The following is a 15714-nucleotide window of genomic DNA, read 5'->3' as shown; positions in this document are numbered from 1 at the left end:
ACCTTTATCCACCAAGACCAGTTTCTTATCATTATCATTCACTAGCCAGAATTACAAATAATCTTCTTACTAAGTTCTGATAGCTCTTTTTGGTTCTTCAGCTATCATCCACCTTTGACACTGTACAGCACAGCAACTGTAGATTCTGGAAATGTGATTCTTCCTTGGTTCTAGCCAGGTTTTTCTACTCATTCCCACTGGTCCTCCCTACCTCTCTTGTTGAGGTTCACCAAGGTCCTTTGCAGTTCACTGTTTATGTCTCCTGGTCCTATTATGTTTTCTCTTGCCTCTAGTTGCCTTTTTCATCAACCATCTCTGGTTTTTTTCCTGCTCTATCACTCATGTGTTTGTTCTATTATATTCCATCTATTGATGCATCAGTATATTAAAGTTTAAACTTACTAAGATAATTTCTTTTATCTACCTAACATCTTCTTTCCTCATAGTTTTCGTTCATTGTCAAGCATACTGCTATTTTTTTAATCTGCCCAGCCTGATAGCTGGTGCATAAGATTCAATTCTCACCTGAATTTTTCTGTCCATATTCAGGCACTTGCTATTTTTATCTTTTACTACTAGCAAATTTTGTCCTCATATTTCTGGCAATGTAGCTAAATTCTTGATTTAGTCCTTCAGTATATCTTGTCTCTGCAATAGCAATATTCCTCTCCTTGAGCTTCCTCATTCATACCTTTTGCCATTTGTTTTTGCCTTTAATTCAGCTGCTCGGTTTATAGTCAATGCATGTCATTTCAACCATATGACTCCTCTTTTGTTCTCTGCGCTGGCTTCCATTTCCCTTTCATCTTCAGTAAAAACTCCTTTTGCTTATATTCAGATCTCTGAACACTCTTCACTATCTTGTTTCTCTACACTTCCTCATATCCCCTCTTCTATCACTTCTTTCTTGCTGCACTCTCTGTGGAACATCCTTGAATCTGTTGGTAATGTTTTCTGTTAAATGAACAGATCCAGAAAGTCTGCCCAAACATAATCAATTAGTTAGGCTTTGCTACTGTTTGCTGACATAAAGGGAGCTTTGCAACTGAATGATATCTGAGAGTCCATTAGTGGACTTTATTAACCATATAGCCCTTTTCTAAAAATACTATTCAAAGAGAAATTGCAAGGTTTATTACAAGTCTGCAATCAGTCACACTTAAAATGTGACTTGCCATTTTGGTGGTTGGACTAGATGGTCCTTTGGTACTTTAAGTAATTATCAAATATAGCAGTCTTGTAGCAGTAGCCTTCATTTTGCTACCTTGCAAGAGTGTATTCAGTTTATGAATAAACAAATCAACACGACTAAGAGCTATTGAGATTAACTGGATCACTGTCATGTGAATAGTACAGTTAAACTAAGGTGTCAATGTTTGGAGACATGCCTAAGGGCCCAATCCTATCCAACTTTCCAGTGCTGCAGTGCCAATGGGGTATGCACTGCTTCCTGTGATGGGAAGGCAGTCACATAGGCCTCCTCAAGGTATAGGAACATTTGTTCCCTTACCTTGGAGCTGCATTGAGTTTGCACCAGTGCTGTAAAGTTGGATAGGATTGAGCCCTAAGTCCTGAAAGCACAGTTCATGAACTATTATGCTGACAGCTAAATATAAAATCTACAAATTGGGTACTGATAGTGTGCAGCATTAAGCTAAGTTGTGTTATAAAAATACTTTTGGCTAAAAGATATAAATAGCTATAACTAATGGCTATTTGATTATCAATATTCACCCTGTCCCATCTCGATTGCATCTCCCTGCATGGTAGTGCACACTGTTCTTGAAGTTCCCTGATCCTCAGAAGTCACTTTTCCTGAGGGGTGAATGTGAAAGTTTCAGTGTTTGCATGGAACATTCCATACAGTTCTTTGGATCCAGCCTATTGTATTGACTACATGCACAAGGACAAAGTTAAATTCTCTTTTTGTGATATTTTAAAAGCAAATTTCCAAATGGATTTTTTTCCATCTCCAAAGACTGAATACCATTCCCTTAATAAAAAGAGGACAACATAAAAAAATATTCTGAAGAGACTTTACCAAAAAGCAAGTCGTCCTGACATTATGCTTTATGGTGTGTTCTACAAATGGTTTTGAAGCTCATAATTGCCTATTTATGGGGAGAGGGAAGACAAAGCAGTAAAATTGCAAGGAAAAGAGTAAACAGTTCAATGCTATTTGCATAAATGCACAGTTGAAAATTAACACATATGAACAAAAGAATTTATTTTGTGACTAAACACAGAATCTCATGTGCCTTAGGATAAACACATGCAACATGGTGGGTTGGAACATATGCTCAAATAAATTGTACACCAAAACCTGATTATCAGAGAAGCCTTAGAGCACTGGTTCTCAAACTGATGGGTCGCAACCTACCAGTTCATGTAAAGCTTCCCCCGTCCCTTTAAGGGGCAGGGGAAGGGGGGCGGCAGCAACATGATCCCCAGGGTGAGGGGGTGGCTAAGGGTGATGGGGGGTGCTTTTACTTACTGTGGGCTTGGGCAAGCAGCAGGAGGTGTAGGGTGCCTTGTGCAGCCCTCTGCAGGACTCCCCTAGGCTTGGAATGTTGAGAAACAGCATGTGCAAACCACTTCCGGTTTCATGTCACAACCAGGAGGTGTTTTGTTCGCGCTGTTTCTCAACATTCCAGGCATGGGGAGCCCTGTGGAGAGCTGTGCGGTGCCCAAGTACACAATAAGTAAAAGCACCCCCTCACCTCCTTAGTGATGCAATCCTGGGGATCGTGCTGCTGTCCTCACCCCGCTCCCCGCAAAGACTTACTTAGGGATTAAATCTCCCTAAAAGTTTGAGAACCACTGGTGTAGAGGAAAGAGTGCTTTACATAGCCTGAGGTATGTGCTGAGCTGCACACAGCCTTGAAGCTGACAGAATCTGGATTCTATTAATTTCAGTGTTAATTTCATTTCATTTACTGTATTAACAACAGGTTTCTAGCCCACATTTCCAGTCTCTATATTTCTAGCTGTCAAGAGAGTAAAGTTTTTGTATCCTCTTCACTGGTACCACTGTTGCCCACCTTTTTGACCCTCAACAATATGAATCCTTGCCCACCCTGTAAAGGTTGTCAATCAAAATTGATGATTCATACATAGTCCTATTTGCTTAAGCCATTTCCACCCAACCTTGCATATACACAACAGGGATCAAATGTGTACACCTGTGGGCTGGGCAGAAATGGGTTAATAATCATGATTTAACCTGAAGTTAGAATACAGGGTTTCTTGGTATAGCTTCAGAGTTCAGGAAAGCATAATATTAACAATCTAAGCTGAAGCATACGTACATGTAGATCTAAGAAGATCTCCTTTCATCATTCTACAGACTTTAAAAGGGGATTTGAATAAAGCTGAAAACAAAAATCCCCTCAAGACAAAATGCAAAAGCAAATAAAAGAGCTGCCTAAGCTTTTCTAGGCCTTCATGTGGCTGTTACCTTTAAACTCTTCCCAGCTAGAAGCAAGACATGACGGGCCAGTTGACAAGCCTGACGAAGCCCTTGAATCTGATCTTCATTCTTAATTTCTATGTAGTCTCCCCAGTCTGGTACAATGCCTGTCGTCACATAGTCTGGCTTCTTTATGTGCTGGGAGGAAAAAGGAATGAAAATAAAGATCAGAAAACAGAGCATGACAATGGGATCATTTTTTCAGATAGAGCCTCCTGCTTCATGGCAGCTTGCCCTTTTGGTCCTGGTAGCGACCTTCCTAAGCCATCAGGGCAAACCCTCAAGGCTGCCTCAGTGTTTCTCCCACTGCCCTTTTGAACTTAACATTGCCTGTTACTAGCATCTCTGGCAGTCTGTTAACCTTACAGCACTGAAATTCAAGATACCACAGCAGTTTTTTACTCCAAGGCTTAAAACCGCTTCCGCCCCCACCGCTAATCCCACTTATTTCTATTTTACTTCCTCATTTTTGGCAACAATGCTATATTTTGGACAAAAGTCAGTTAAATCAGTCAGTTTCTTGGTGCATACATAGCTCAAAAGAGAGAAAATTTGACATTTGTATAGCAATTACATGGAAACGCATAGGAACACTGTTTGCAGGACTAAGAGTTCTTCCAGACTTAGGCAGAAGTTATTTACTCATCTGTATCATTGTACATGTATATATTTCTCAACAATTAGATGACAGGCATCACACTATCTTGTGTATTATTACACAGACAGTCCTAGAGAGCCTTTTTTCCCCCTAATCCCAACTATAATGAGGATTGGTTGGGTTACTCTGAAGTGATAAAAGACACAATGCTGAGAGGCGAGCATGGTTTCCTGTATTATCATTTTATTAAACTAATGCCTGCCATTAAAATGACAGGAGAAGAGTGTGTGTTTCAGAGCTCCCAAAGGGGTCACAGTGTACTTGGAGATATTTGGAGACTACACAGACGGCCTCTGTGTAGTCGGAGACATTCTGTACTGCAATGCACACTTTCAGTGGAAGTTGGGTCCAGTGTTAGAACTGGGGCAAGGGCCGGCTTGTAGGCCATTGGGGCAGTTTTGCCCAATTGGGCCCCACACAAGGTGGGGGCCCCGCTCTGCCCTTCCGCCCACTGCTGCTTCCAATTGGCCTGAAATTGGGTCACTTCAGAAGCAGCTCCCGTGCTCTGCTGCTTTTGATTGACCTGAAATTGGTGCCATGCAGGTGGAAGTACGGACACCTCGCTCTTTCCCTGCCCTTGCAGCTCCCAGAGCCATCCTCTCCCCCATCTCGCTCCAGAGTGTGCTGCTGCAGACGGGGCTGCAATGGGTGAGAATCGGGGAGCACTGCAGTGGGTCATGCACTGTGCCACTAAAGGAGTCCTATCCACCTGCACAGTAGTAACAGATTTTTTTTTTCTTGGTCTGGCTCCATTCAAACTAAGAGCTAAAAAAAATTAGAGAGGGCCCCACAAAATTAGAAAGGGCCCTGCAAAAATGTTTCAAATTGGGCCCTGTAGCTCTTAAGAACAGCTCTGGTTGGGGTTTTACCCCAACTGTTAGTCTAATCATGGCATATTGTCCCCATTTCCCAAACAAAAAACATGCCTTTTGTTTCTTTAATGTACTTTATGACAAAGATAATGACTATTTACATATGAAGGTGTTCTAGAACTGAGCCTAGGCACTGAGGACAGATCCCAGGGCAGAGCCCAGATGGATTCTTGCTTCAGTATTGCCTTCCCCTAAAGTACAGGACTTTGTTCTCCTTGCTTCACATTTGAAGGCATCATTATGCTTTTAACCTGAGGAATGCTCCAATCTGGTCAAGTGAATTAGATTGCTGTATGGACGAACCTGCCTTTGGATGGAAAGATGGATTCAAGAAATTACATTTTTAGAACCGTTTGTGTAAACACTCTAGAATCTGTCTAGGAGAAAGCACTTTCTAAGGTCACACTGTTGTCTCAGAGCTGTTTCGTATCTAGTGAAAATTAGTAAATGTGTGACTTAAGATCAAGCAAACATACAGAGCCTTTTCTAAACAAACTGTACAGAGAATGCATTTGCTAATGATGCCAAGCTAACCTGTCAGGGTGGCAATGAGGTTGTGATATGGTACGGTCAACAAAAAATCTCTGATCAACCCGGTCCCCTTTCTTATTTACAATCACCCACTTCAAAAAGTAGTTAGATCAGTGGAATTCAACTTGTTAAGACCTTGGAGCTTATCTGCCAACCTGCAACATGGGACCCATCTTCAAGAGCCCAGTGCTTCCCAACATTTTCAAGAGCCCAACAAGTTTCCTTTTCTTTTCTGACCCAGAAGTGCCCAACCAGCACATGCTACTACCATGTTGTTGTGCTCCTTATTTCCTTCCAGGTCAAATGAAAGGAGAGACAGGCCAGAAAATTATATGGTAACAGCATGCACTCCGTTTTGAACGGTGGAGAAAGAGAAAGGAAGTGAGGCAAGGGAGACAGCAGAGTGAACAGGAACAGGAAGGGGTGAACAGGATGTGTGGGAAGACTGGGGAAGCCAAAGCAATTAGTTCAAAGCCAAAGTCTCCAATAGGATTTCCTTCACCTAGGACCTCTTGTTTAAACTCTGTAGGCCTGAGTCTCAACATAAATTGGCAGAGGATGCACTGCTGCTACCTTTCTGAAGCCAGGTTGCAACCGACTTCTGGATCCTGACCCGCTTTTGAAGACCTCTGGGTCCTCACACACAATATCACTTCTCCGGAGCGCCTTCTCTAAGCAATTCCCTACCATGTAGTATCTTCAGGGATGTCTTGGAAAAATGTGCATTGTCCTAATGTTAGAGATTAACATACCTTCTCTTGCATAAGAAGTCAGTGAAACAAGCAATAGGCGTATCATAGGTAAGTGGCTCTTTAAAGCATAGAGAGAAAATGTGTACATGCATAAAGTGTCTCTCTAGTGTTGTATTGTGTTTATGGTGAAGTTCTATGTCATCTGCCAGCCACAGTTTGCTTTCTGCCTTTATGACAGAAAAAAACTAAGATGAGCAGCAGAGTGCTATGGCAACTCTGTCAGCTGCTCTCACAGGTCCTTCTTAGTGTTATGGCTTTATTGGTGAGAGGGACGTGGTAAATATCAGTCTAGGTTACAGACAGCAGGTGGATGTTTACTTGACTGAATGGTCCTTCATACAAAATCATTCTTCTACATTAGCACATCTGGGAAGAGAGTTCTAGCCTAGCCTTTTCCCAGATACGCTTAACTTCTATATAGAGATTTGGTATGAAGGAGCATTTAGTTATGCAAATATCTCATTCAATCTCACTACCCAGCTGTAAAATGGGAAACAGAATTTCTTGCACATCACAATGTAGTTAGAAAAATGAACAAGTATGATTTTGCTGGTCAAAAAGTGCAACATAGACAATAAACAATGCTTCAAGTTTCTAGACCTTAAGTAATTGATTTTTTTTTAAATCCACATTGCTTTGTTAGAAATTGTTGAGAAATCCAGGAAATGCTTTATTGTCAGAGAGAAATCGGTATCCTAAAAATAAAAAAATTAGTATTTATTATTTATAAATGTATGTCCCATTCAGCTTAGTAGGATTTATTTCTTAGTAAATACCCATAGAACTGAACTGCATGGTTGCAATCCTAAGCAATGGGAGTTTTGAATAAATATGCATACTATTGGGCTCAATGTATATCAATTTACTAAAAAGTGGAGTGAGTACTTTCAGTGAACACTGAAAAAAGAAAAATGGTACCACTACTATATGCTTCCCAGAATAACACTTGAATTCAAAACGTGAAAATATTGCTATTTGTTCTTCCAAGAAGCTAGTTTAACAGCCAGAAAGAGGAAAGTTTACTTGAAAAAGTACAGAGAAGGGCAGCTGGCTGACATTCTATTATGCATTTCATTTTAGCTGGAAGGAAGTCAACAAACTGCTGGTGGAAAGAAACATTTTAGGCTTGCCATGTTAAAAATGTACACTTAAAGAAATAGTTCCCATTGACTTGACTAGAAGCCAATTGCACAATAACTTTCTTTTTTTTTAAATAAGAAACAAAAAAAATCACATTTCAGCTGCAGCAGCTGAAGAAGCATCAGACTTAAACTGGCTGAGAAATTGATTTAGCACTCTCTTTAGCATAGCAGGGAGCAGCAAACTTGGCGCACTGGTGTTCCAATATCAAACCCCAGCCCTGGTAACAAAACCATGATTCAAACTCCCAGCTGTTGGAGATGAATGTACTTGATCGCTTGTGCAGTCAACCTTTATATTGACTGAAGAAAGGATCAGATAATTGAAATTACACTACCTTAGGAACCGGATGAGCCGGAGAAACCATAGCTGGCCAGACTATGCTATAAGCAGCATTTCTTTGTCTCCAAAAAAAGAGAGATCTTCTTTGCTGAATGCTTGGCTGCTTCTGTAAGTAGATATGATCAACTGGTGAAGAGAGGAGTCGCTGATAGCCAGTCATACAATCTGTGGATTGATAATATATTAAAACATCTGAATTAAAGGAATGGTAAAATAGGCATTTAATTGCTACCACTTTACTAAGACCCAGACCAGGGGTGTCCAAAGTTTTTGGCAGGATGGCCACATCGTCTCTCTGACACTGTGTCGGGGGCCAGGGGAAAAAAATAATTAATTTACATTTAAAATTTGAATAAATTTACATGAGTTTACATAAATGAATATATTAAAAATGAACTTATATGAATGAATGAAGGTCTTGCAATAGCTCAAGGCCTATAAAAGGCCTTGCACAAAGCAAGACTGGCCTTTCCTTTGCTACTGCATCACAGACGTGAAACAACAAGCAGTGGAGGGAGCCCTCATCCCACAGCTCACTCGAGAGGTCAAACAGTCACCCTCACACTGAGAGCAGTTGCGTCAGGCCAGTGTGGGCTCCAAAAAATCTCCAGAGGGCCAAAGGCTCATTAGAGACTGGGGGCTCCCTGAGGGCCGCATTGGGAGTCCTTGAGGGCCACAAGTGGCCCCAGGGCTGGGGTTTGGGCACCCCTGACCCAGACTAAACAAGCAAAAACACATGTGAAAATCAGTGTTTCCTGTGGTTGTAGCATACATTTGGATGCAAAGCCCATGTGGGTGTTCTTATCTGTGAGTTTTTTCTCCAGGAATAAGCCAAGTACCTTTTCTACTTTTTAAGTTTTCGAGTTTGGAATCAACCACATGAGTTTTGAACATATGGGTGGAAACTCACATGATTGTTCAATATTTGTGATTTCTGAATCATCAGAAGTGAGATGGCATCCTAAACTGTCTTGGGGAGGGGGCTTCTTTTCCAGAGTTCATCCTTTTCTTGCTTTCTCAGGCTTTTAAATGTTTTTAAATTCCCACCCTTTTTGGTGGGCAAATATTGCTGGGATACATGTAGGCATGGGAAGACAGCGAAAAGATGATAAACAATGCAGAAGGAAGGACTAGTGGGGCTTTTCCCACTGATAAACCCCAAGATTGGAGAGAACATATGGTTGTAAATCCCATGTGGGCTGACACTCATGGATGTACTTCACGGCTGTACTGTACTTTTGGTCTGGGCCCAAGTTACAATGTCATTAAAAATACTAACAACAATTGAGCAAGAAGTACTAACAACAATTGAGCAACATTTTGGCAAGTACAACTTATTTACAATCACAGGATAGGAGTCTTGGGAATGATTTGAGATTTTTTTTTTTCATTTTTATCCCATTCACTTCTTCCTCTGGGGAACTGTTAGGGTGATGTAAACTTTATCTTTACTGCAACCCTGTGAAGTAGTTTTCTATGAAAATGTAACCCTCCTTCAGACATTTCTTCCCCACACATTCCTGAGGATGAGTAGGGGAAGAGAGTGCACTGCTTATCCCTGCCTTGCCCAATGCTATAATAATGAGGCCAGCACCCTCTCTCTGCCCCCTTGTTCAGCATTCATTTGCAGTGACAAACACTGATCATAGGGAAAGATCTTCCTTGTGATTGCTACTCTAGCAATCTGCTTGACTGGTCCAAGGCCATCCTGTGAGCTTCATGGACAGATTTGAACTCAAGTGTCTCCTGCCCTAATCTACAACTCTTACACCACACTGGCTCTCCATTTATACAAGCTAGATAATGTATTCTAACTCTCAACAGACAGCTATCTAAACAACTTCGCAAACTGAGCTACAGAATGAGATTACAGTTTACAACTGCCCATGTTATAGTTTGCTCTTTGATTAAAGAGCAGGAGAAATCAAGGTACCTTCTGTCAGAGTTAAGTGGCCAAATCTATCAGACTCAAGGAAGTCAGGTTATTTAATGTGCTTTAAGGGGCAGCAAAAATTCTCCAGAGATACCAAGTAATCTATTCTGGGGCAAAAATGCCTGCCTTACCCTTGAAAAGGAAACTAAGCTTCTGATTATGGTGGACCATCTGAGTCAAATTCCTCTCACTATATTAATGCATTCAGATTAGCAAAAGCAAATCTATCAGCATCATTTTTCTTATGATCATATTAATCTAAATTGGAGAGTTTCATTCCCCTGATTATTACATTTTTCCTTCTTATCACTACCCTGGACAATTCTTCACAGTATCCTAAGCACATTAACTATTCCAGTTTTTCTCAGTGGGTCAGGACCCACTAGATGAGACCCAAGTCAATTTCAGGTGGGTCCCCATTCATTTCAATATTTTATTTTTAATATATTAGACTTGTTGCTACCATGGTATGTGATTGTACTTTGAACAGGCTACTATGTATATGCTTTTAACAATGATAGTAAATGAGACTTACTCCTGAGTAAGTATGGGTAGGATTGCAGTTTAGGATTGCTAAAAATTTTCCTGCCTGATGATGTCACTTCTGGTCATGACGTCGTTTCAGGTGGTTCCTGACAGATTCTTTTTCTAAAAAGTGGGTCCTGGTGCTAAAAGTTTGAGAACCTCTGAACAAGACAATAAGTAACTGATCACAGTGGGACTTATCACAGATACCCGCCTGTGGGGTGAGAAATTTCTGCCAAGAAATCAAGTTTAGATAATCGACTTTCAGCTCTGGAGAAGTTGCTTTTCAAGCAGCATTGCTTTTCAAGAGGCACCAACAGACAATGCAGAGATAATTAGAAACCGTTAATCTCCAAGGCAACCTCTGGAAAGCTGCAGCCAACCTTTTCACTTTACCTTTTCACTGCTTCTGAGACTTGCACTGAATTCCATTGAATTGAAGCAGCAAGCCTTCTCTAAGTTTACAGAGCTTGCTGCAGCCTTGTTTCATTTTGAAAATGCTTATATTTTGCAGGCATCTGTTTTGTTAAACACCAGATGTCATCCTCGTTTCCATCTGAAACAAAGTCCCAGGCTACAATTCAATGCACCATTACTTAAGAATAACATCCATGGAAAGCAATGGATGCTTCTGGAAAGCAATGCTACTCTGCTTCTGAGTAGCAACTATGTGCAGCTGCACTTAGTAATACCTTGTTACTTGACTCTCTGCTGTGAATTGAACTGCACATTCCCAGTTATGTGTTATAAGTTGTATGTTTTATGCTGAGCCTCTAGCGTAACACACCAGGCACCTTAAAGAAGAATTTGATTAGTGGTTCTCCTGTAGTGGTTCCCAACCCTTTTCACTTGCATACCCCTTGGCAGCCCATTTCAATAAATTGTACCTATCATATTAGCTAAATGTTTGTAATTAATATTAATATAAGCCCTCATCTCCTCCATATGAAAACCCATACTTCATATATTCATCACAGTATTTTCTCTTTTTGTCTGTTTGAAGAACAGAAGACTATGCCTTTTCACTATTTTGCACCAGAAGTGTCCCAAGATATTCTTGGTGACTGATCACTTTCCATATTATGTTTCAGCTTTTTTACTGTGCTGGTTTTCAATCACTGATTCATACATGAATTGATAACCAAAAATTAGCTACTGGTGGGGCTTTCACAGCCAACTAGCTACCTCCCTTCCTGCCTTGCTGGCCTTGCAAGGCATTCTAGAGCACTACTTGCCTTTTTCTGTCATTATTCAATTCTTTTACAAGCACTCCTAATGGTCCTGTTGTGTGCCCCAGGACATGGGGTACATGTACCCCAGTTTGGGAACCACTGTTCTGCTGGTATGTTGTTTACAGTGCACTTACTTGGATTGTATTTACAAAAAGGTTGTGGAGATCAGAATTTAAAAAGTTAAAAATGTATCTTATGAGCTTTTACTATATTTTTAATAAATTAGAGACTGTACAGTTCTTAGGTAACAATTAGTGGTAGGCTATTTTTCAGGATTTGGCCTCAGGTAAAATCAGACAAAACTATAGTCAAACACCCCCTTAAGTTTAACCCTCAACTTATCCGAGGGTCATAGAAAATTCTGTGATTTTGGTTCAAAAACCTGCCCTCATCTGTGAGATTGACTTACAGGCAAGTATCTGTGCTGAATTGAGCTGAATACTTTTGGATAAATATATTTGATTAGAATATATTTCACATAATAGATTATCTTTTTTTTTTTTTTTGCGGATCTAAAAAATGAAAGTAGTTGTGTTTTCCAGTTAATGAAAACTCCATTTTTCACAGATAAGAACTCAATGATACCTTGTGTGGAGATACAATGTTTTTTAATTGTATCTCTATGCTGATCAATGAGTTTTTCTTTTTTGTATCTTCTTGTAAAGTTCAGAAATTAAATTGTTTTAAAGTTAAAATGCTGAAATCTAGCTTCTGAAAATGTAGGAATACTCGGGTTTGTTTCCTTTGAGAAAACAGCTTTTGGTTCTACCTGTTTTATGGCTGTAAAATTCACCCTTTGAAGCTATGGTAGAGACTTTTTCTTCATTTTTCTTTATAAAATATTTGGCTTCTTTTATGCTTTCCTCCCTAGTATGCAATAAAACACATGAAATACAGAAACATGTCCTTCACCCATTTATTTTAATTAGAGCAGTGGGACACTCTTTCAGAAGCCCCAAAAAATACAGAACAAAAGGCCTCGATGAATAGGTGCTGCCATTTTAAGAATTTCTGCAGAGTTTGTAATGTTCTTTACAGATTCTGACAAGTGGCAAGTAAGCGAAAATTGCTTAGATTTGTATAGCACCTCAAGGGACAGCAGAAGCCCAACATATTACCAGCAACTTTCTCCTCTCCATTACCCCACAAATATAGCATGTGGACTAATAGGACAGAAATGGAACAGCAAGGCTCAAATCCAGCTCTCACAGGAAATGCTGAAATATTCAGAGGACATTATCTATTAAAGAAAAGAAGGCTGCTTCTTATGTAATTTGGGCAAATTTCGGGATGATTCCTCCATGTCTGTCAAGATGTCTTGAAGGGACATGAATAATAGATGCCCACAACAGAGATCCCATCAGGAACATGAAAATGTATGTCTTGAACACAGACCACAGTTCTTTGGTCTATCAGGGAGCCAGGCACAAATACACATTTATATGTGCCATCCTAAAGCATGAGCAGACATGGAAGACACACACAGCCGACATCTCATGCCTGTAAAAAGCAACATGAACTGTACAAGAAGCAAAATTTGCCACACAAAGTTATGCAGACAGTGGCAACTAAAGGCCCCAATCCAGAGAATGATAAGCACTGTAGAAGCCTATGTGCCTTACAGTAATACTCATAGTTTAATAGAGTGAAGGGGGCTGAAGAACAGAACCTTCTTGTAGAGGTAAAGGGCACTCTAGGAAAGTAAAAACAACTGAAGGGGAGGGAGAGTGTGTGGACTCCAATTGTCCTCTTGTTCCTCAGTGTCAGAATGGCTCTGTGAGACACATAGCACATCTTTTCTCAGCCGACCGCTATCTTCAAATTTCTTCCCAGCTGAGAATATGGTCTTTGCCTCTGTCAGATATGAGAGGAGCTATTGTGCTCTGAGTCACTGGGATTCAAAAGGAGACACATACAGGGAATGGGAAAAGCACACTCTCCAAAAAGACATTTTTGATCATTGCATTCAAATAGGATCCCTAATTTAGTTGGGGCATTAATCTTTTGCATTGTTAGGTTCCTGGTTAATTAATTTAATGGTCAATTGCAACAAGAATATATTAAAAAGTAGTTTTTAAAACAAGACAGAGCAACTTCCATTATAACATTACTGTAGATACACAGAGCAACCCCAGCTCTTAGGAGAACAACCCTATTCAGGAGTGTGCCTGTTCCCATCCTTTCTCCTTCTCCTTTCATGACTATTTCCTCTCTCTTTCTCTCTCTCACTCACATATAGATGTCCCAAAACTGGCCATTGGCCCCTGACATTTCCCATTCTAGTTTCCCCCACTGAGTGGCCTAATTTGATCTCAGGACTTCCCAAAACTATTTATGATTCTAATAACTTTAGATAGCAGCACTTTTCAGTGTACATTGTCCTTTACATTTCTATTTCAAATGACATAAACCTGTGAGTTTCGTTGGACTGAAAAAGACTGACTTCCCAAGGTCATCTAGGGAGCTTTCAAACACCTTATACACTGCATCATCGTCTAGCATTTTTTCCTACTCCTGATTTTTGTGTAATTCGGTATCTTGTTTTGCCAAGACTTCCCCTTATACATCCTCCAACCTCCCAAATGTAGCCCAAAGGAACTAGATATCCTAAACCTTCCAGATTCTCTTGCTCTTCACCACACCCCCAAATTTGGCTCCAAACCTTCCTTACAACACTTCTCGGTTATCACTGCTGTCTTAAGGTTCAGTCTTAGGTTAATCTTTGATTCAAACTATCCTTTCCAAATCTATGTCATTATCAAGACTTGCTGATATTATTACAGGTCCAGCCTTGTTATACACGGATTTTTTATTCACAGATTTGACTCAACACGAATGGCCACTGCAAATGAGAAGGAATGTGCTGATCCCTAAAGAAGGGGAAAAATGCAACCCTTTAAAATCACAGTTTAAAAAAACAACTTTTCTTACTGCTGTAGAGAGAAAGAGAGAGAGTCATGCAAGCCATTACAGGTATAACCTAATCATCCATAGATTTTTCACTCTCAGTGCAATGAGAAGTGCTCTTTAAATTAAAGGAAAACAGGTCGTTTAACAATGAGAGGGAGAGAGAGGGAGAGAGAGAGCGCGCAACAAGCGGGCTGACAATCCATCAATCATTCTCTCTTCAGGCAGCTTCAGTTCAAGACCCCTCCTTTCCCCCTGAGCAGGTGAAAGAAATATACTTTGCATTGGTAAAGGGAGGGGTCAGAGTGATGCCTTTCTAAGAACACTGAAAGAGACTGATTGAAGGATTGTCTACTTAATGATTCTTTCTTACAACGAAAAGGTCAACAAGGTTGTTTTTAAATCACCAGAGCAAAAGAACTTTGTTTTTTAAATTGATTTGCTATAGTTCGTTTTTTGCCATCCACATCAATCCTGGGAACGGAACCCTCGCGAATAATGAGACTCAACCTGTATTATTATTAGCAGTATTTATATATCGCTTTTCAACGAAAAGTTCACAAAGCGGTTTACAGAAAAAAATCAAATAACTAATGGCTCCCTGTTCCAAAAGTGCTCACAATCTAAAGATGCAAAAGAACACCAGGAGACAACCACTAGAAAAGACACTACTGGGGTGAGGCAGGCCAGTTACTCTCCCCCTGCTAAAAAGAGGAGCACCCACTTGAAAAAAGTGCCTCTTACCCAGTTAGCAGGGGACTGCAACATCTACAAGAATGTCCTTCTCTTCCTTTCTGGAACTAATGCCATAACCATGGTCCAATTGCCTCCTACCTGGACATCAGTAGCCTATTCCAGGCTTGCATTTGTTTCCGTGATATCTCCCCTCTTCAACTGATTTGGAATGCCTCTTTGGAAACTTTTCTCTCCACCATAACAATCATACCTGACCTCCCCTCACATGGAAATAAAAATCCTATGAAGTAGCCCAAATTCTGAACTTCAAAAAAGATAAATTCTGTGCCATATGTAAGTTATGTAAAGTGTGCACATTTGCAATCTTTGCTTATAATTCATAACTTATCCTACAAATCATAAGCAGGGTCAAAGCTAAGGCCAGTGCAAGATCTCCTGGCACCTGAAGCAGTGTGCTCTTGAATGACCTCAATCCCCCCAGGGCAGTGTTTCCCAAACTGTGGGTCAGGACCCACTAGGTGGGCGGTGAGCCAATTTCAGGTGGGTCCCCATTCATTTCAATATTTTATTTTTAATACATTAGACTTGATGCTACCATGTGACTGCATTTGGGGAAATGTTGCAGACCTGTACTTTCATTAAGCTACTATGCATATT

The 15714-nt window shown here is 40.3% G+C and overlaps 1 protein-coding gene across 3 annotated transcripts in view; it reads right to left on the bottom strand.

Annotated features, from left to right (window-relative positions):
- Positions 1-15714, bottom strand: part of METAP1D (methionyl aminopeptidase type 1D, mitochondrial) — a 102880-nt gene that overhangs the window by 47366 nt on the left and 39800 nt on the right. For all 3 annotated transcript variants that reach the window (XM_066637643.1, XM_066637661.1, XM_066637653.1), the window contains exons 2-3: positions 7760-7929; positions 3458-3607 (exon numbers count right to left, since the gene is read on the bottom strand). In XM_066637643.1, the coding sequence (XP_066493740.1) occupies positions 3458-3607; positions 7760-7929 (320 nt within the window). The remainder of the gene's footprint in view (positions 1-3457; positions 3608-7759; positions 7930-15714) is intronic.

This window comes from Tiliqua scincoides, chromosome 1, assembly GCF_035046505.1.
Source record: "Tiliqua scincoides isolate rTilSci1 chromosome 1, rTilSci1.hap2, whole genome shotgun sequence".
Classification (NCBI taxonomy): Eukaryota; Metazoa; Chordata; class Lepidosauria; order Squamata; family Scincidae; genus Tiliqua; species Tiliqua scincoides.
The sequence above is the reverse complement of the archived record's forward strand: the minus strand, read 5'-3'. Positions and strand labels throughout refer to the sequence as shown.